Genomic DNA, 21,935 nt, shown 5'->3' on the forward strand with positions numbered 1-21,935 from the left:
CATCCTTCGTCTTATGTTGTTCTCCTTCTCAAAACTAATGGAGAGTCTCTCAGAAAACAAGTTGCAAGGATATCTTCACATGTGTAGACAGTGTCTTTTATCTCATGTGGTAACCTAAACAACTTGTGTTCTGCCGCTCACTTCTCTTTAATTTAAATCAACAAATTAATTAATTACTACTGCTTATGCTTTGAATTTAATCCTTTTAAAACCATCATGTAATTTGACACCTTATTTGTTCAATTTCTATGTTCCATTATCTCTCTTAACCCTATGTTACTCCATACCTCTAAGTGACTCATAGTCTTCAATGTGGATCAGGCTTATGCATTCAGTGTAGCTTTATCTCGATATAAACAGTTTGTCATACCTAATTGGGCTCCTTTTTGGTTAATCTTAAAGATTAACTTGTTTTATCAAGTGGGCCACAAATTATGCTGTTTAATTTTGTGAATATTTCTATTGGTAAGTTGAATATTTGTCTTAATACTGAAGTATTTAGCTATTCAGTTGCTGTGCGTTTTGTTAGTGTAATCTTGAGAATTGAGCCTTTTCTTTCCGGTATTTAAGTTGGTTTCTAAACGCTTTTTATCGAAATTTCAACTAATTAGCTCACTAATAAGGTTTAAAACATGTAATTAGTAAATGCTCATTTTCATTATTATGCCAATAAAACCGTTAAATACCTTTTTTCTACAGTATCTTACTTGGTCTCTTTTGTTTTATTCCAGTTCTACTTTATGTTTAATCATCACCAACCATCAACTTTCGCCTTTTGACACAATCAACATATATTTATTTCTACCACTATCACAATCATCATCGCCATCACTGTCATCAACTTTACCACATAAACAATTGGAGTAAATAGACCTCAGAAATATATGCATTAAATACTGGAATATTGCAAGCATAAGAAAATATGGATAAAGAAAATGCAAATGATGATTCTGGTACACTCAGTTATATATGCCCTCTGTGTGAAAAGATAGCAGAAAATCCGGTTAAGAATAATTGTGGATGCATTTACTGCTCCAAGTGTGCTGAAAAATGTGTCACAGAGTCTATCAAATGTCCAAAATGTGACAAACCTTTGTCTATTGGTACTTTAAGCAAGCTTAGTATAGTTAAAATGAGAGTCTTCAAAACCTCAACCATGAAGCGAAAATACTCTTGCCTCGGAGTCAATGCCAACGATGAAACAGGTTTTCCTAGTGGCAGTGGTAGCACAACCAGTACTATTACCAGTACGACTACGAGTGCACCTAATACCAATGCTACAATCAACTCAGCCGCTTCAAATTCTGGATCTTCAGCTGATCCTATGATAAGTGATTCTTCCGGGAGAAAGCGTGTAAAAGCTGAAGAAACGTCTAACACTGAAGAGGTAGTAAACTTGGAAAGTTTGTTATCATTATCGTCTATTAAAGAAAGAGAAGACAAAAAGATGAGTAAAGAGATTCTAGATCTACTCAGTAAACCAACTGCCAAAGATAAATGGGTGATAGAAAAATTTCAATCAGTTGGAGGTGGACAAGTTCAAGAATTTTGTCCCCATGGAACCAGAGAAGATTGCAAAAGAGTTACCTCTGCTCAAACCTGTGACAAGCTTCATTTCAAAAAAATCATTCAAAAACATACCGACGAATCTCTGGGCGATTGCTCTTTTCTGAATACCTGTTTTCACATGGATAGCTGTAAATACGTTCACTATGAAGTTGATTTAGGAACTGTTAGAAATAAAAAAGAGCGTAAAGAAGAAATTGCAACCGATCGACGATTTAACAATGCATTGCGAAATCCTCAATGGATTCAATGTGATCTCAGAACATTTGACGTATCGATTTTGGGTAAATTTGATGTCATTATGGCAGATCCTCCATGGGATATTCACATGGATCTACCTTACGGAACAATGTCTGATGAAGAGATGAGACAGCTGAACATCCCTTGCTTACAAGACAAAGGACTTCTGTTCCTTTGGGTGACTGGACGAGCCATGGAATTGGGCCGAGAATGTCTTGAACTTTGGGGTTATGAAAGGTGTGATGAAATCATTTGGGTTAAAACTAATCAACTACAGAGAATTATTCGAACTGGACGAACTGGACATTGGTTAAATCACGGTAAAGAACACTGTTTAGTTGGGGTTAAAGGAGAACCTGAAAATCTAAACCGTGAATTAGATTGTGATGTTATTGTGGCAGAAGTGCGAGCTACTAGTCACAAGCCGGATGAAATTTATGGTATAATTGAACGACTTTCTCCAGGAACTAAGAAGATTGAACTTTTCGGTCGTACTCATAACTTACAACCAAATTGGATTACCCTTGGTAATCAATTACCTGGGGTCTGTTTACATGAAGAACAATTGTTAACTGCTTTCGCTGTTCGTTATCCTAATCGGGTGTCTGAGCTTAAAAAATCTTTAAGTGATAAAATAAATAGATAAATTAAAGAGTATTGAGCTTTGGTGCTCACCAGCGACAAAGAACGTTTTCCAATTTATATGCTGATTTCGAATGAAAATGTAAATAATGAACTTTAAAGTTATCATTTCGATACATTTTTTTCTTGCCACTTTTATCTCTCTCTACCGCTTATTTCTCTCTTAATTTATCTTTATTTCTAAATCTTTCTTAATCTTTCTCGTACTAACTTATACAACTTAATTGCTAATAATTGTGTTCATTTGAATATTACTTACAGGTTTCAACGAAGTGATTACTACACTTATTAGAGGAGACATTTTGGCTAAGCTAACGCCTCTTCGGGTTAATTTTACAACAATATCAGCACGCATTTTTCATCACTACCGTTTTCATAATCTCACCCATTCTGGTAGCTCCCTCGATGTTTATTTTAAAGTCAATTTTGCGTCTTTTTTGTCAACTATAAAAGACGAAGTAAAACTTTCGAAAATCATCATTCAATCGACATCAACAGTCAAAGCAACAACAACAAAAAAACAGTTTTAACATTATTTTGTAAAAAATCAAAACAACAATAACAACCAATTTCATCATGAAATCATTCATTGCCATCGCTTTATTTGCCATCGTTGCCATTGCTAGTGCTAACAACCACGCTGATGGTGGACACAGTACAATCCATCGCCATCAAGATACCAGTGGAAAGTATGATTTCGGTTACCACATCAACGACCCATGGGGTTCAGCTAACTACCGGGAAGAATCTGGTGATGGCTGGGGAAACGTTCACGGTTCATACGGACTTAAACTTGCCGATGGTAGACAGCGAACTGTCAACTATGTTGCTGACAAAAGCGGTTTCCGAGTAAAGCTTGACTCTAACGAACCCTCAGTTGGCTCAGTTGACTCTGCTGATGCTATTTACAACGGTGCTGACCCTCATGGACACAGTCACACCCATGTTCCCTCAGGACACAAGGGAGGTCACCATGAAGGTTCCTGGGAAGGTGGATATGAACACCAAAGCCATGTACCTCACCATGAACAAGGTCATGATTCATGGAAACAAAAGGACTCATGGAAACCCGAAGCCAAACACGATGGATGGGTTAAACATTAAATTGATTAATTGACTTTCCTTTCATCCCTCTCTTCCTTCTTACCCTTTCACTTTTCCCAGTCTTGCTCCTCACCATCATCATCATCCTTCTCCCTCTAAACCTATCCCAAAGAAAGCTAATCGAGATTGTGATTATACTCAAAAATGGAAAAATAATGGTCGGATATCGCTCTCCACCTGTGAACATTCATCAACTCGAACGGACACATCTTTCCACTTTCCGTTCTCCATCAATATTAATTTTCTCATTCGCCTGTTTGGGGTTGTTTGCTTCATTAGATTTAAACAGCAATATCGCTCTCACTTTGCATGGTTGACGCCAAGCACGATGATCCAAAACAAGTCAACAGGGTTATTTATAATTATAATTAAATACAATCATTTTGACTGTAAAATAGAAATAGATGAAGTTTAAAATGTTAAATCTTATTAATGCTAATAAAAACATCGTTATTTAAAAGAAATAAAAATTTTGACAATTTATTGATTAAAAAAATTACAAAGTTAAACCTGTCAATCGAAAAGAAAAGTTTAATCATACTTAAAATTAGATTATATTACTCTTTGTTGTTGTCGCAAATAGCAAAATAATTTTGGTATTTGATTAATCGCTTCTCTTCTAATTTAATTTAGCAAATGGGTTTTGTATTGATAGATAATTGTAATCAAATTTATTAAAACTCACAGTTCCACTCAAATAAACACACATGATTACTCAACAGCGTTATTAAATTATACGATATCGTAAAGATCACCTTAATTGGGGATAACAATTAAGGAAAAAGGAAGGTATGCTGAAAAAATGCGGAACCAAAAATCAATCAGTAATTTGATTAGACTAAGTCCACTCACGTAGCAACAATTAATTCAAATAGATATTTGAGAAAATTATTTAAATTAATGACAGTGTTTTGTTGTGTTTTTACTTGAATGTTTCATAAGTTTCACAATTAATAATATAGCATTTAAAATTATTGTTCAGTTGAACAGATTTGGTGATAGAAAAAAGAAATGAAAATCTTCTGATTAGATTGGATATGCTTAATGAATGATTAGTAAGAATTGGCATAAATCATTAAATTGTAAGAGTACTTCCAAGGCAATCAATTTTAGCAAGCTCACATAGATTTGTGTCCATTTATCCTCACTTCATATTATATTACATGATATTCATTAATAGTTAATTTAGTTAATGTAAATATTCATAAATGATTGGACTTAGCAATTAACAATGAAAAATAATTCGAGAAGGATGATCTAACAAGACAAAAAAGTTAAAACATTTAAGGTTCGTTTAACTGGGAATGGCAATAAAACTGTCATCTTTCATTCACAATTTCAAGGGTATTTAAAGATATAAAAATGTTGATTCGATTCAATGATTATGGTGTAATTGGCGATTAAATCACGTGTAAGGCTTTCTTTAAAAAGTTCAGTGAATTATGGAATCCTTTGTATTCATCATTCATCTCTTTCTTTGTATCTTTTCAAGTCTCTAATTCCTATTCCAATTTTCAATGTAAATAAATTTGTTTCTATGCTGAGAATGGATCTGTAGTTGCTTGATTGTTGGAAATCATTGCATGATTGGCTCAGTGTATTCTCGGTTTTCCTCGTTATTCTTGTCTGATTCTTCATAATTGGTTCGATTTCGTTGACCTCTCAATTTAAGATAAGCTGGGCGAATGAGAACATCATTGTATAAGAACATTCCAATTAATAATAAAGCAAATCCTCCTAATTGAATTCCATCAACCTTTTCCCAACCAAGGGCAACACCAGCAATTTTAATGACAATGGTTCGAATTGAATCTAACACGGTTCGGGTTGTGGCAGAGATTTGTTTGGTTACGGAGACTCCAGCAAAATTGAAAAAAGCAATTGAGATTATTGTTCCTGTAATAGAAAAAAGAAGAAACAATTTAACATTAAAATTTTTGTCAGACAACAAATTAACTCCCATTCAATCAATTTAACTAATCATTGATCTTAGACATTTTATCATTTTCAATTCTCGTTACTCAAATTTCCTGATGTCATGAGAGATGTGCGATTTACTTTGTTTAGATAGATAAATGGCAAATTATTTAATATATTTAACATTTGCTAATATCAATTCACCAAGATTAATTTTCCTAATCTAAGTGACCTGATATTTAATGTTTTATCAGTAAAGTTGTTTAATTACGTTACATTTTCCCGTCTGTTTCGATCGAACTGAGCGGATTGCCCTTTAATAGTAATAAATTAAGTCTAGCCATAAGATGTTGAAGGGGAACTTTTAGTTGCCATTTAATCTAATCTAATTGATTCTTATGTAGTTGCAAATAGCAACCATTAGGCTATTAGAGAGTTATGATCAAAGTTAATATTAATAGCCACTAATTTTTCTAACATAAATCAACTTCTTTTGGTGAAATCAAGCTCAATAATAGAAGGGGAAAATTTGCTGAAAAAAACTATAATTTAATCTTCAATCCAACAAAGGTAAATGGAAAGATTCCTTTAATGACTTTAACAGAAAAAAAATAATCGTTCATGGATTGCTCATCGCTCAATTGAATGGAAAGTTAAAGCTATAGAATTGAGTTTCTTTACCCGCTCGTTGATTAATTGAAACATGTGAAAACCATGAGGCTGCTTCACGTGCAAACAATCAAGCAATTCTAGTGAAATTTAAATTAATTGTTGAGAATCTTTTCGAGTTCATGGCAACTATTGGCTTGTAAAAACAGTAAAGGTAAAAATTGGTATCATATTGTTATTTGAAAATAACCAGGAAATAGTGAGTCTTTTTATAGCTGCTTCAGTTATCAAAACAAATCATAAATTGAGTTGAGTCTGAATTGAGAATCAGATCGATCAATGAACAAACTCAATTATCAAGTTTGATAAATTATCTTATGGCTGTTGTATCAAGCTTATCAAACATGAAATCGGTAGGAATTATTTGGTTAACTCGTATGCAAAAATTGGTTTTTTTCTGGTTACCAAAATGATAATTACCTGAGAAACCACAAGCAACTTGCCAATTGTTTTTAATTTGATACCAGGCATCAATAGCATCTTCAATTTGTCCTTCAGGGTTATTAAAGACACCATTTCCAACTTTAATGAAATACATTGGTACTAATAAGACGGCCATAGTTGTGAATCCAAAGAAACCTTCCCAACCAACAACCTGGAGAGGTGAAACACGCTGAGAGTTGACAAATTTTTCCTCCAACACCATTTGAGCTGCGGTAACAATTTGAGCCAAAATGATGAGAACATCACCGATAATAATGTGATCCGTGTTTTTTGTAGAGGTACCAGAGGAAAGCATATCAGAAACACCAACAATGGTCAATCCAGAGATGACAAAAGCAATACCAAGGTATTCATAGGGCTTGAGTTTACGCTTGAGAAAGACGACTGACATGATGGCAGTGAAAATTATTAAAGAACCTCTCAACATTTGGAAACTCGAGGCGTACGTTAAATTGAGTCCAACATACATAGTGGAAGTAGCGAGTAGATCACATAACGCAGGTAAAGCAAAAACGGATCTCCTAAAATTACGGTTTCCAGATATCGACGGAGGCAATTGGTCTTCGGTGTAATCCTTTCGTGTATAATAAACGTAAAGAATTTTAAACCCAAGAAGACAACTAAGTTCACCGAGAAACATTCCCAGTGCTTGGACATATGGATGGTTAAATTCACGGTCAACTCCATCTCGACCAGGCGAATGACTTCGATCAGCCCATCTAAGATAAAATAAAAAAAATGTATATTAGTTAAGATAATGTAATGTGTAACATATCGCAATATTTTGCAATGAAACGTTTCTTCAAATCTATCTTCTCCATATCTTGAACTTTTGCTCTTTATCGTCTGTTTATTTTTCATGCTGTAATAGTAGGCCTCAGTTAATTGCAGTGAAAGTTTTCACTTCTTCACTAAAGTCAACATAATTGATGAAATATGAGTCTCAACAATGTCTGTTTATCTCATGAAGTCATTTCAAGTGGTTCAGTCCTCTTTAACCCCGACAGCTCGAAAACCTCTCAAGACTTTTTTTTGCATTTTTCTCTTTTTCTTATAGCCATTATCATTTCAATCATTATCATTTACTCAATTCTTAGCTCACAATTGGTCTTATTATACCATGTAATTTTCAAGTGTCCATAAGCGATACTCTCAACTATATGGTTTCAACATCTAGTAGACGACTAATTGAATGTTTGCTTTCATTGCCCGGAAATTATTGAATCGTTTTCAGTGTCAGATTAATTTTCAGATTAACTGATTGAGAAAATAATTTCAATTGCAAAATTGATCATAAATGTTATTACAGCTTCAAGTTTGGTGAAAAAATGTCTACAAAACGAATCCACATCATCAGTTTATTACTGATCTAAACTCACACCATATTATCAAACCACTAATGCATCTGTTGTGTGTTCATTAGTATCATGCTTGGTAGTACTAAGAGTCATTGAGCTAATTTTATTGTTGAAATGTGTAACAGTTTAAAATGCAAATTATCACAATTATATCGAAGCTATTAGTGAAATAGTTGAAAGGTAAACACATTTCTTTTCCTTTAAACTTGTAGCTTGATTATTAATGATGATTAGTTGACACTATTAGCAATAAATTCTGTGGGCGTTCATTATTCATGATCAGGACATGTAAAGGAAAAAGGTTCATTTATAATAGCCAAGTTTGCAATAATTTTGCCATTTGGCTTTGAAAAAGGCACACAAAACACACAAGAGTAAACCTGAATCCAAAAGTAGAAGATTGACTTTTTTTTGTTCAACTTACTTTGTTGCAAGAGTATTTAGTGAACCAGTGACAACCATAACCACTGCTAGAAAAGTTTGATATGCAGTGAACGCCATTGTGTTAACAATTGAATCACCTTGTGATACTCAACTAATTACAAAAATGGCTTGCAGGAACAGATTTAAATTAAAAAGTAAAACAAAAATACTGTTGAACAACAGGGAAAAAGATAAAGAAAGCAAAGCAAAAGTGAAAGGAAACAGCAGCAGAAAGTTGTTGGAGAAACACTTTACATATGTACACACATATTATCCGTCAGCTTCACTAAAATGTCTATTACAAGAATAAACTATGATTTACAATTATTTTTTCAACTATTGGTGTAACTAATGTGAAAATTAAAGATGATGATGATAGTAATATTAATGGTGATGATGATGACAAGTTCATTTATACAGCGTGGTTGTTGGATAAAAATGATGTTACCAGAGAACAAAATGTTTTAACTTAAAGTGATGTTAAGAGAGAGAGACTTGTTTAGGGAGAGGAGAGGAAAACAAAGAGCCACAAAGTGAGAGATGATGAAAGCTGGATGATCTGATCCTTAGATAGTTGGTTGTTTCAAAAACTACATTTAAACTGGTTGATATTGATTGATATAAATTAATTAGAAACAACAATCGGATATTTAACTGGATCAATCAAATGGAAATAAAAAACCTAGAGTTAAGATACAGATACTGATAGAGATATCGATATACCGATGCGGTAAACTTGTACATAAACGCCCTAAGTGTAAGTTTGACCAGATTCATGTAAATAAAGATATCTTTTTACTAATTACTAGTTGTCTTGTGTTTATAATTAGCAAATTTCATTAATTATTTAAATTTTCATGTATATTGTTGTATCTTGATGAACCGGTACTCTTGTTTTGAACAGATCTGACAAATAAACCTAAAATTTTCTGGTTCAACTTTAAAATTGTGCTTCATGTGGATTCAATTTGATTAATCAGCTGGTGATAGTCACAGAGATAGGAATCATCTAAATATGTGTAATGGGCGTTTTGATTGTTAATATCAGTGATTAATTGGGTAGACTTAAATTGCTGTTAATCATGAGATTCTAGGAGACCTTTCATAGTGATTAGGTTAGAGGGTTAATAAGGCAGGTAAGGATGTGTATGGATGTTTGATTAAGATGAGAGTCTGTTAAAGGTTGTCAATTGATAACTTGACGAAACCCAATTAGATTAATGCTGATTAAACAAATTAATATCAGACCGTCAAGCATTAACAAGTTAATTATTTGACACAATACAAAATGATATTTCCTTAGCCCAGCAAAAAAAGGCAAATCAAATGATCAAATCTTTCAAGGTAGTTACTTTTAAAGATTGGTTAAATTGTAACAATCAACACTTTTTTTATTAAAGTATTAATCATTGCTGATTCAATCCTTATTAAAATGGGAACATATTTTCCGTACTAAACTGCTATACGGATTTAAGTGTTGAGATTAACCAGTTTTCACTTTCCGTGAACCCAAAAACCAGAAATAAAATGGGTAATCTTGAAAGCAAGCCTTGCTCAATTTAACCAAATGTTAAGGTTTAGTAAATTGTTGAACCTTTTTGGTTAATTATTTTTTAACTTGAAACTCCATTTAGGTTGATTATAAAACCACAAATGTGTAACTAATCAATCAATTGTGATCATAATTTTGATAGGTTAAAATGTTACTTCAAACCAAAATGCCTATCTGCCTGTTGGACTGTGTAGCAAAGTAGTTCAATTAGGATTGTTTATCTTTCAATCAAATTAATCGTACTTTAAACTCGACAATCTGATAATCACTATTAGCTGTTTTACGTATTTTAATTTAATACAACTGTGATAATAATATCTGAATGAAAGCCACGGGCTGGGCTCATTGAAAGTAAATGTGAAATATACATTCCAGTGCAGTTGTTTTTTGTTTTTTGTATTGCCTCGCATTTAGCACTGATTTAATTTAATGAAATGAATTTAGTAAGAATTTAGAAATTTGATTGTTTCAAAGAATAAAATCAATCAACAAGTTTGCTGAGTGTGAACTTGTTGATTAGTCTTGAGTGTAAAGTATTTATATCATAAGATTGCAAACAATGAGATTTCACGTTCTTTAGACGACTTGATATAATATTGAAATTGTAGCTGTTAGCTGTTTAACACTTAATCAACTTTTCCAGTCTTGAATCATCTTCAATATATCTGAGTCTTCCCTGATTTTGAAGCAGTTAATCATCATTAGGAGACGATTCCAATAAAACCTTTCAATCTTTAACGCTTACCTAGACATAATGATAAAGCAAAAACAAAATATTAAGCTTTTAATAGATTGGTTTTTTGTTGGCAAAATAAACCTCATGGTGTCTCAGTTGATAACATGTTTTGCTGTTTGGCTCACAATTAATAAATCACAGTATTATGTGTTCAAGGTTTGGTAGTTTAATCGTGATTTTAATTGGTTTTCACAGTTGAAATTGTTATCATTCTGTTTACAAAAGCAACACTAAATTGGCTTCCTAAATTGGAGTAAATCTCGTGGATCTGCAATAATAAAACTCATTTCTTCTTATTTACATGCATTTTCTTGTTGAAAAGATAAGCCTTGAATGATCTTGAAGATATTGTAAGCATGATCGGTTTCATCTGATTCATCAAGAAACATAACTGGTGCAATTGTTGTATCTGATTCAGTTGTTGATGATCTTTAAAAAAATACGTTGCAAGTGAGAAAAAGAAATAACTTGTTGATGTAACAATTGAATTTGTTGCAGACATTGATTTTTGTCTAAAAATCAGTCTGGGAGATTTTATTTCATCATGTGCAGTATCGTAACTTATTTTACCAAAATTTTGGCTCATAGTTAATATTTCCAGACAGTTTTGTCTTTGCAATATTGTTGAAACCTGTAATCTACTAGTTAATCATGTAACACCATCAGATACTATTCAATAGCCCTCGAAAAAGCTTTGACAGCGCACATAGTCTATGAAAAAGACATGAAATTAGTTGATTAAGTTTTCTTTTAATTCTGATTTTCTAATCCTAAACTGCAAAAAATAAATCCAAGTTTAGGAAACTAAAAGTTTAGTCCATAATGCATCGTTAATAGTATTTTTATGCGGCATTAATACCGAATCAAACACTGAAACAAGATCCTAAGGTATGACTGGTAAAGTTTGACAGTAAAGCGTACATGATTTGGGTGTTAGAATTTTTTCGCAGGCCTCAATACCAGACTTTTTTAATTATTCCTGGCAATAGGGCAAGGAAATGTCGAATTTTGCTGTCAGCGACCGCCAATTATCGTTGATAGCCGTTTAGTCCTTCCTTTAGTCGTTAAAACGCTCAAAACTTTGTTGTGTCATCTACGTCGGTTCACGGTCTCATTTATTGAAGTTATTACAGTTTTTTGATTTCCGACCCTTACACCAACCCTGTAGACTGACCTCGAGTTGGTATCACTATGCTGCAATTGCTCTAATCATTCGTAAAAACTTTACCCTGTGCGGTCGCTGACAAAAAAAAATATTAATTTAGGACTATCACTATCACTAAGACCCATACTGGACAAATAGAGAGTTAAAACTGATTAAAACGCATATCAAATGGAAGCCAAGAAAATTTCCGTTAAATTAAGTCTGATTTTGTGCAAATCTGTCGACTCGTTGAGCCGCCATGAAAGATTGTAAAAATTATGGTCAAACTTTACCAGTCATACCTTAGAAAACGACAAAACTTTTTTCAATTCATACACAACAGAAGGATTGAGAACGGTTGTTACTCAAAAGAAACAATCAACACTATTGCCACTTAATTCTCAAATTGACGCAAATGAGCAAAAACGGGTAAAAATTGATTTGCCACTTATTTTGTGAATGAAAAATTTCTTTTTTGTTTAAAACAGTGAAGTTCGATTTTTAGTTGAACCGACTGCATTTTATGACCGTAAGTTTTAGAAAGCTGAAACCTTATATCAGTCAATAAAAATTGTTGATTATGGTTTGAAAACTTTTTTCGATTCATTAACGGTTCTCTTGATTTTGACCATTTACCTAAAAACTTTGACGACTGCATTCAATGAGCGTCTCAGCGAGCTAAAACTCATAATCTGTAAATGAAACTTATTGGTACATATCATAGATGGAATTTTTTTTTCAATTTATCAACAATTCTCTCGATATTGGCCATTTACCCAAAAAGTTTGAAACTTAATATTTCGAGAATGGCATAACCTACGTCCATTATTCATTGACCAGACATTAGATTGCATAATGGACTATGAAATAATATGACTAAATATCGTATAAAATCCGAGCTGATTCATTTTATAATGCAAATCCTTCTAACACATAAGATTTGTGTGTAGGAAAACATTTAACTTGATAAAACAAGCTAAAATCTGACAATTGAAGTAAAGCAATGCTAAAACATATTTGTAGGGTCTTTTAATGATAGGAATCTTTTAGGAATAATTTAATATTTGATTATATTACAGCCCATGATGTAGTCTATTGTTTGACGGAAGAATAATGGACATAGATGATGCCATTCTCAAAATATTGATGTTCAAAGTTTTTAGGTAAATGGCCAATATCGAGAGAGATGTTGGTAAACTGAAAGAAGTATTCGAGTCATGATGTTTACCAACAGCTTTTATCGACAGAAAATATGTTTCGAATCGCTAACTTTTACGGTCATAGAAAGAAGTCGGTTTAACTGAAAATCGCACTTATCCGTTTCATTTCGAAACGAAAGTTTTACTTCTTGAAATATGTGCATTTTCTGGTTGTCCATCAAAAATTACATTACAAAAATGAAGTTTAATGAAAAAATCTGCTGCCATTATTGCACAAAAGGCAATCGAAGTTATAACTTTGAGTTCGATTTCCTCGAAAACTGTCGATGAGAGAAACTTTTGAATCGCACTCATGGATTCAGATAGCAAACCCTGCAAACGGACACAGGTTAAATTTGCGAGAAATCCATTTCTATCCGTTTTGCGCTCAATTTGTCTTTCAGTATTTGTGTAAACCATTAAACTTTATGAAGTAAGCTCAAACCTCAAATCTTTCTCATTTATGAACAAGTTTACACAAATGCTGAAATACAAATGGGAATAAAAGGGTAAAAATTGATTTATTTCAAATTTAGACTCTGATTATTCGTAGCCACATAAGAACAGAACCCATTTGTGCGATTTATAAGTTTCTCTGATCAATGGCTTTCGAGAAAATCAAGGTCAAAGTTTAAACTTCGATTGCCTTTTGTACAATAATGGAAGCAGATATTTTCATGAAACTTCATTGCATTGATGTATATTTTGATGGTCTACCATGAAATGTGCTTATTTTGGGAAATAAAACTCTCGGTTCAAAATAAAACAGATCAGTGCGATTTTTCTTTACAGCGACAGCATTCAATGACCAAAAGTCTCAGCGAGCTGAAACATGTTATTGGTCGATAAAAATTATTGGTATACATCATGGGTGCAATAACTTTTCCAAATTAACAATAGTTCTCGTGATATCTGCCATTTACCTAAAAACTTTGTACATCAATATTTCGAGAATGGCATCACCTACATCCTTCATTCTTTGACCAAACATAAACTGCATTATGAGCTATAATATACTCAAGCATTAGATGACTCCTAAAAGATTCCTGTCACCGAAAGATCTTACAAAATACAATAAGTTGTAACATTGTTTTACTTATGTTAGACCATTTGAGCTTCATTAATAAAGTTAAGTGGTTTCTCAAACACAAATGTTATACTGAAGAAATCTTTCGAAGAGTATTCATTATTAGATGAATTAGCTCGTATTTCTTCGCTACTCAGCCACATTATATTATAGCCCATAATGCAGTCTATTGTTTGGTCAAAGATTAATGGACGTAGGTGATGCCATTCTCGAAATATTGATATTTAAAGTTTTTGGGTAAATGGCCAATATTAAGAGAACTGTTGAATAATTGAAAAAGTTATTCGACCCATGATATGTATCAACAACTTTTATCGACCAATAACATGTTTGAACTCGCTAAAACTTTCCGTCATAGAATAAAGTCGCCTTAAAGAAAAACCGAACTTATCTGTTTTATTTTGAACCGAGAGTTTTATTTCTCAAAATAAGTACATTTTTTGGTTGGCCATTAAAAGATACATCACCAAAACAAGTATCATAAAAATATCTGCTTCCATTATTGCACAAAAGGCAATCGAAGTTTAAACTTTGACCTTGATTTTCTCGAAAGCCATTGATCAGAGAAACTTATAAATCGTACAAATGGATTCCGTTTTTATGTGGCTACAAACAGCCAGAGCCTAAATTTGAAAGAAATCAATTTTTACCCTCTTATTCCCATTTGTATTTCAGCATTTGTGTAAACTTGTTCATAAATGAGAAAGATTTGAGGTTTGAGCTTACTTTATAAAGTTTGATGGTTTACACAAATACTGAAAGACAAATTGGGCGAAAAACGGATAAAAATTGATTTCTCGCGAATTAAGCCTGTGTCCGTTTGTAGGGAGATCAGAACTGAAGCCATTTATGCGATTTCAAGATGTCTCTGATCGATAATTTTGGAGAAAATCGAATTGAAAGTTGAAACTTCGATCACCTTTTGTACAATAATGGAAGCATGTATTTTCCCGATACTTATTGCACTGATGTATTGTTAGATGAGCAACTACAAAACGTACTTATTTCGCTAATTAAAACTTTTTGTTCAAAATAAAATGGGTAATTGAGCTTTTCAGTTGAACCGATTGTTTTCTGTGACCATAAGAGTTAACGATTCCAAACATGTTTTCTGTTGATATAGGGGTTAACCTACGTCCATTATTCTTCGACCGAATAATAGTTTGCATTATGGGCAATAATATAATCAAATTTTAAATTATTCCTGCAAGGTCCTATTATTACAGAATCCTACAAAATAAGTTTTAGTATTGTTTTACTACTTTTGTCAGATTTTAGCTTGATTTATGAAGTTAAATGTTTTCTTACACACAAATTCTTATGTGTTAAAGATTTGCATTCACGAAATATTGATGTTCAAAGTTTTAAGGTAAATGGTCGAAATCGAGAGAACTGTTGATCAATTGGTCAAAATCGAAGTGATCTCTTTCAAAGAAAATAGAGATTTTTAATTCACAAAATAAGTGCATTTTTTGTTGGTTTTGCAAAGTTACATCAGAAAAATGAATTTCATGTTCATTTTACAAAAGGCGATCGAAGTTTTAACTTTAACCTCGATTTTCTCGAAAACTATCGGTCAGACAAATTTTACAATCGCACAAATGGACGCAGTTTTTATGTCTCTACAAACCAACAGAGGAAAAAATTTTAAGAGATTTATTTTTAACCGTTTTTGCCATTTGTGTATAAATATGATAATTGGGTTAATGGTTGGAATGAATTGAAAAAGGTTTTTGTCTTTATCTAGGATCTATGATATTAACGGTAAATAATAGACTAATCCTTAAGTTTTGTAGGTTTGCTATGTTATATTCAATAGTGCAATCTAAAGTTTGGTCGAAGAATGATGGTTGTAGCCGATGCCATTCTCGAAATATTGAGGTTCAAACTTTTTCGGTAAATGGGCTAAATCAAGAGAGCTGTTGATGAATTGAAGAAATTATTCAATCCATGAAGTGTACCGACGATTTTTATTGACCAATCATAAATTTCAGCTCTCTAATTATTACGGTTATAGAATGCGGTCGTGTTAACTAAAGATCGAACTTATCTGTTGTTAAGAAAATAGAAAATTTTATTTCTCAAAATGTGTGCATTTTCTGGTTGCCCATCAAAAGTTACATCTGCTAAATGAATTTCATTAAAAAATCTGCTTCCATAGTTGCACAAAAGGCGATCGAAGTTTCAACTTTGACCTCGATTTTCTCGAAAACTAGCGATCAGACAAATTTTTTCAAAGCATTAGTGGACTCAGTTTTCATGTCCCTACAAAACAATAAAGTCAAAATTTGAAAGAAATTAATTTTTAGCCATTTTTTGTGTCAATTTGTGCATAATGTGACAATTGTATTGTGTCTTTTTAGTATCAACCCAAAATTGTATTGACTTTATATATTGCAAATATTATAAATATGGCGATAGTTTAACCTTTCAATTTATTTACTCAGAGCTTAAATGATAGCTTAGATCTCAAATAATAATGAAAGCTGCGATGATCTTATGCCTTGCCTGAGAATGATGTTACTATCACATTCATAAGGCAAATGGTAAGTTTACAATGATTTACTGACTCTGTATGTCAACGAGTGTGACCTTAAATTGATTTCCTCTTAAGTTTAAGTTGTGAATTCAACAGCGTAAAGGCATTATTTTTTCAAATAGTTAATTGTGAAAACAAAATATTTAAAAGTTGGACAAAATATATATGATTTATCGATGTTTATACTATTTCGATAATCGATGTACGATTGGTAAACATTAGGAGTAAAGATTGTCTTCTTCTGTTTGTGGACATTGATCAACACCACTGATCTAATCAACTGATGGTTAATCAGATAATTTGAAAGGTTAAAAACCATCTATGGAGTCAGAAGCATTTGGGCAAGAATGATCTTTATCATCTTGCCAATATCCTCGTGGAGTAAAGTCACATCATCTTTGTTATTTTTTAACACCAGTTTTATCAATTTTCGTGAAATTTTCGATTTGGTTTCAGGTAATTTAGCTCATTCAATTGTTTTTTTATTTAATATTTTACTCATTTTTGTTGAACATTGTTTTATTTTCAGGAGCTGTGTCGATCTAATGAAATATTTTCCCGTAGAATCTATTTGAAGTGAATTTTAATAAAATTGGAAGGAACTGCTATTCTCGCAATGTTTAGCAATAAACTTGACAAAGATGCATCAAAAGCTCTTCTCGAATGGGAATTAAGTCTTGATTCAAGTGATCTTCGATCTCATGCTTGGTACCATGGTAATATTGAAAGGGACACAGCTGAGTCTTTGGTCATTGATGAAGGTTCCTTTCTAGTTCGTGATTCATCTACCAAACAGGGTGAATATGTTTTGACTTGTCGCTGGAATGGATCAATTTTTCATTTTGTGATCAATCGACAAGTACTTCCTCCTTTTGCTGTCGGTTTCCCAGATAGAATCCAATACTCTTTTGAAGATGAACCATTTGACACTGTATCTGGATTAATAACATTTAGCGTTTGTAATCGTAAACCTATTTCATTATCATCTGGAGCTCTCATTTCAATACCAGTTGCTCGAACAGTGCCTCTTAGTAATGACTCTCAAGGAACCCAAAGTATTGATCAACCAATGGAAGACCAGCTGACTATGTCAACTATCGCACAATTATCATCTCTGACTCTTGATTCTCGACTACCTATTCGAAGTGATTCACGTTCATCAATTGAATCCCTTAACAGGTATCAAAAACCCATAATGAGATCAATCCCTGGGTTTCTATCGTCATCTTCTATCTCTACATTATCATCATCTTCCTCAACCTTTTCCAATAGATCAGGCTCAATTACACCGTCAGTGATGACATATTCTGATAGATTGAATCAACCAAGTTTGCAAAATGGTCCAACAATCAGTCAAGAACGTGAAATATCTAAAAACGAACCCGTCTATGCCAATGCCGAAGTCTACCAAGATTACATGAGAAAACGAGAATCTGAGGATTTTGCTTATTTCTCCGATTACTCTGATAGTCGATCAGCTGGTAGTAAAGAGGATTATTCATCTTACATCATTTCAGCAAATTATTCATCTTCACGAATTAATCCAATCAACTTTCATACTTATTTATTACCAAAAAATAATAAACCGTTAGATGGTAGTGCCATGAATAAGATCAGAAGTACACTTCTTGATACTGGAGCTCGTTTACTGGCAAATCATGTTACTCAATCTGATCTTGAGTTTATCTACCATGTTGAAGATTCATGTGACCTTGGAATGGGTGTTAAATCTGGCCTTGAATTACTTATTCTGCCCCAAGGTGATAAATATAGGCAGGATTTTTTAGATAGAATCAAATGTTTCCAATATTTTATAGCAACTTCTGTGTTAACTTGCCAGTCTGAAAGGGAACGAGCAGCCATCCTAGATAAATGGATACAAATTGGTTTCGAATGTAAAACTGGACTAGGTAACCTAATGACTTTTGCCATAATCATGCGAACGTTGTTGTTACCTATGATTGTCCGTTTGAAGCGAACTTGGTTAGCGTTAAGACAATTACATACTCAAAGCGCTGTCACTTTTGAATCAAAAATGAAGCCTGTTTTAAAAGGGATGAATGAATGTAAAGAACCAATTGCTCCAAATACAACCTTCCCTTACATTTGGCCTTCCGTTGAAATAATTCACCGTTACTCATCTTTACTTAAATCTGGTGAACCCAATTCAATTGATTCACTAGATGCTTTTAAGGTGAGTTGCAAAAAAACTTAAAGCCTGAATTTTTCAATTTTACTCCATGGTTTGAATGCTACCTTTTTTGTTTACTAATTTACAGAATTTGTCCCTTGATCTGGAAGTGGAAAAGATTGGCACCGATTATGGTCTTGAAACAATTTATTTTCACCTCGACTATTGTAGACAAATTGTTTCACAATGTTCTTTATTCAAAAGGAATCGCAAAATTTTGTACGAAGACGTTGTCTTAGAAGATTTATTAGTAGACATGTTTCGAACCGAATTTCATCGGCGTTTCTTGTGGGGAACCAAAGGATCCAATGTTGATGCAACTCAACGTTATGATAAATTTGACCAATTATTGAATCTTTTATCTCAAAAATGTGAATTTGATTAGCTCTAGTACAATCCGCAGAAACAATAACGCATAGTTGCGTTATCTACTTAAATTGGCACTGCATCCAAAATAACTTATAGACAAAGAGCTTTTAGAGATTCGCAACGAATAATCGACTAATCAATGTTTTAACTGTTCAACTAGTACAAGTTTTATAATCAAAATACTGCCTACTGCTAAATTATACATATTAAGCAGATTTTACTAAAATTGAGATCAATTCAGAGCCATGCTCTTTTTAATGCATTTGTACAAGTTTATTATCAATATTTTATTGCATTAATTTAAGTGTAACTCGTTTTGTTAGTCATGTAATTTAAACTATCCATTTCTTATTGTCTTGGACATTTTTCACGAATTTCTCTAAATTTTAATCAATCTTTTATGCTGAGAAAATTGAAAAGTACTGACATTTTCCATTCTCAATTGTTTACTATTATAACTATAAATAAATATTAGTTTAAATGGTAATTATAGCTACAAGCTAAAATTTTTTTCGCAAGTTTTCTTTTCTAGTCGACGTTTTGTTTCCTAGATGTTCTGCATTAAACTCAAGCAATAAAATGATTCATTATTAAAATAATTAAATGCGCACATACTAGAATTATTGAATAAATTGTGAAAATCTTAAACTTCGGAATCAATACGATTTTTCTGAACCTTCTAATCTATTGGTTCCTGTTGATGCTTCCGCGGATGCCTATTATAAATAGGCATTTTTAAAGTAAGTAATGTATTATTATAATGACGTTATGACGATTTGTTCATCAAAATGTTTATAAACTCCTGAATTACGTTCAAGAAATTGAATGATTTATAAAACAAGCGATTAAATTCAAATATACTATTAATAGTTTTTATGAACTTTTGCATAGTAAAAAATTTAAGAATCTCTTTTGCAACCATTCATCATCATGATGGAATCATTTAGGGACAATTTAAACTAATGAATGCAATTTTGAACATTTAAATTAGCAATTGTTTACAAGAAATTGTTGATAACCAACAGAAGAAACTGCAAAATTTTAAAGAAAATTGTAATTCCAAACTCGAAATTTCTTAAAAAGAAATCCAGAAGAACTTTATTTAGCTTCCTCTTTAATTTTCTTTGTAGCACTACTTTTTTCTTTAGCTTTAGTAACTAGATTACTTAATTTTCCTTCTTGAGCCAAAGCTTTTAGTACTTCAACAATCAATGGCAAATAGTTGTGCTTTCGACGGATGTTTTCAATCTACAATGATGAGCAAGAAAAAAATATTCAAATTAGAAAACGTAAGCGTGGAACAAATAAATAACAAAAAATTATAATCACCTTATAACGTCTCATTTTCACTTCTTCCTCTTCAATTTGTATCTTAAGCTGACTAATTTTAATATTTATTGTATCAGAATCAGCATTGGGTTCCGCTAACTGCTTATGAAGATCTTCCAGTTGACGATCATAAAGCATCTTTCGATCACTAATAAGTGCGAGTAAATTGAAATGTATCTCGCCCTCACTATACTTTTGAATTCGCTTTTCAATCACAGGTTTAGCAACATCAGTCCATTCAGATCCTTCAGGGATAACACCTAAATCGATTGGGCCATCTTTTAAACCATCAAGTTCATACAGCCTTCCTTCAAATGGTATATATGCCACAAAGTGAAAAACATCTTCATCTTTTGATGATGATTTAAAGTCAAATTCAAACATTTGTTGACGAGCAAATGAATTATGAACTTCCCGAATTTTGTCACAGTTGCTTAAGGCAAGTCCTTTCATAGCAGGATCGAATGAAGAGCTGAACTCACGAAATTCAGATAGAGTTTCTCCCAGACTAACATCTGAGTGACTGCAATTTAGTAGAACACTCAAAATAGCTTGTGTAGCACATGCATTGTTGATAACTTGTTTAGCAAAGAACATTTTTTCCAATCTAGAGTCTCGTACAATGCTACCAGAAGGCTCCTCTCCAGGTAACCATTTAAATAAGAAAATAAGTCCATGAATAGGTCTGTAAATATAAATGATATAGTATCAGTAATCTGCATGAAGAAATATTACTACTAATGTTTTAATTACTTGAGTGGTTCGAAATTATCCTCATTTAAACTCCATAATTCTTCGACTTGGATACCGGTAACACCTGAAATGACAGATAAGATAAGTTAATGAAAACAAACATTCAAATTCAAACAGAAATTACAAATCAGCGTGGAGTTCAGTTGGTAAAAATCTAGAGTTAAAGAACCAAATGAAACACAAATAGAAGTAAGCTAAGAATAAACATTTCCAAATTCGGATGGAGTGAACATTCAAATTTTAGGATCATTCTACAGAAATAATTTTTAAGATTAAACAAAGAAAGGGTCGCATTTAACTTACCAAAGCTTCTTATTAGTTCAGTGAAAACTCCTGGATCACTTTCAATTAGACACCAATCTCCTGCAGATGCCATGATGAAATTGTTAAATTGAAGAACAGATCATTCAATAAGGAAGACTGAAAAGAATTATAATTTAGATTGATGGTTAGATCAATCAATAACAATTTAAAAAGCTAAGGAAACAATAAGATAATTTTCTGAGCAAAATTTTCATCAAAAGTGATTACTAATCTCGGAAAAAAGAGCTAAGCAGCAATATATCGGAAGAAACCGATCTATCGTTTAACTAGAAAACTGAATGTTTACAAATTGTAATTTAAAAACTGATTTAACTAAAAATAAATTGTTATAAATCTTTTTCCATCAGAA

General features: G+C 32.5%; 5 protein-coding genes across 5 annotated transcripts; 3 read left to right on the top strand and 2 right to left on the bottom strand.

The window, feature by feature from the left end:
* The first annotated feature begins 111 nt into the window (after nt 1–111).
* LOC107360421 (methyltransferase like 3) lies at nt 112–4,022 on the top strand. The gene is made up of 3 exons (XM_015927075.3): nt 112–465; nt 732–2,530; nt 2,710–4,022. Exon 2 carries the CDS (start codon nt 923–925, stop codon nt 2,450–2,452), a length of 1,530 nt encoding a protein of 509 aa, XP_015782561.2. The 5' UTR covers nt 112–465; nt 732–922; the 3' UTR covers nt 2,453–2,530; nt 2,710–4,022.
* LOC107360423 (cuticle protein 14) lies at nt 3,025–4,022 on the top strand. The gene has a single exon (XM_089268045.1). It carries the CDS (start codon nt 3,025–3,027, stop codon nt 3,550–3,552), a length of 528 nt encoding a protein of 175 aa, XP_089124171.1. The 3' UTR covers nt 3,553–4,022.
* Nucleotides 4,023–4,440: 418 nt separating this feature from the next.
* On the bottom strand, nt 4,441–8,818 carry Tango9 (transport and golgi organization 9). The gene is made up of 3 exons (XM_015927076.3): nt 8,365–8,818; nt 6,559–7,301; nt 4,441–5,448 (listed from the first exon to the last, which is right to left on the bottom strand). The coding sequence occupies exons 1-3, from the start codon at nt 8,439–8,441 to the stop codon at nt 5,129–5,131; spliced, it is 1,140 nt and encodes a 379-aa protein (XP_015782562.1). The 5' UTR covers nt 8,442–8,818; the 3' UTR covers nt 4,441–5,128.
* An 8,008-nt stretch (nt 8,819–16,826) lies between these two features.
* Nucleotides 16,827–19,779, top strand: LOC107360719 (SH2 domain-containing protein 3C). The gene is made up of 3 exons (XM_015927437.3): nt 16,827–17,076; nt 17,150–18,814; nt 18,900–19,779. Exons 2-3 carry the CDS (start codon nt 17,237–17,239, stop codon nt 19,194–19,196), a joined length of 1,875 nt encoding a protein of 624 aa, XP_015782923.1. The 5' UTR covers nt 16,827–17,076; nt 17,150–17,236; the 3' UTR covers nt 19,197–19,779.
* A 246-nt stretch (nt 19,780–20,025) lies between these two features.
* On the bottom strand, nt 20,026–21,784 carry Uch-L5 (ubiquitin carboxy-terminal hydrolase L5). The gene is made up of 4 exons (XM_015938683.3): nt 21,566–21,784; nt 21,263–21,326; nt 20,510–21,194; nt 20,026–20,428 (listed from the first exon to the last, which is right to left on the bottom strand). The coding sequence occupies exons 1-4, from the start codon at nt 21,636–21,638 to the stop codon at nt 20,279–20,281; spliced, it is 972 nt and encodes a 323-aa protein (XP_015794169.1). The 5' UTR covers nt 21,639–21,784; the 3' UTR covers nt 20,026–20,278.
* Between the last annotated feature and the right edge of the window lie 151 nt (nt 21,785–21,935).

The sequence above is a fragment of the Tetranychus urticae genome, chromosome 2 (genome assembly GCF_039701765.1).
Source record: "Tetranychus urticae isolate SD_2017Ah chromosome 2, NJAU_TeUrti_SD_1.0, whole genome shotgun sequence".
NCBI classification, from domain to species: Eukaryota; Metazoa; Arthropoda; class Arachnida; order Trombidiformes; family Tetranychidae; genus Tetranychus; species Tetranychus urticae.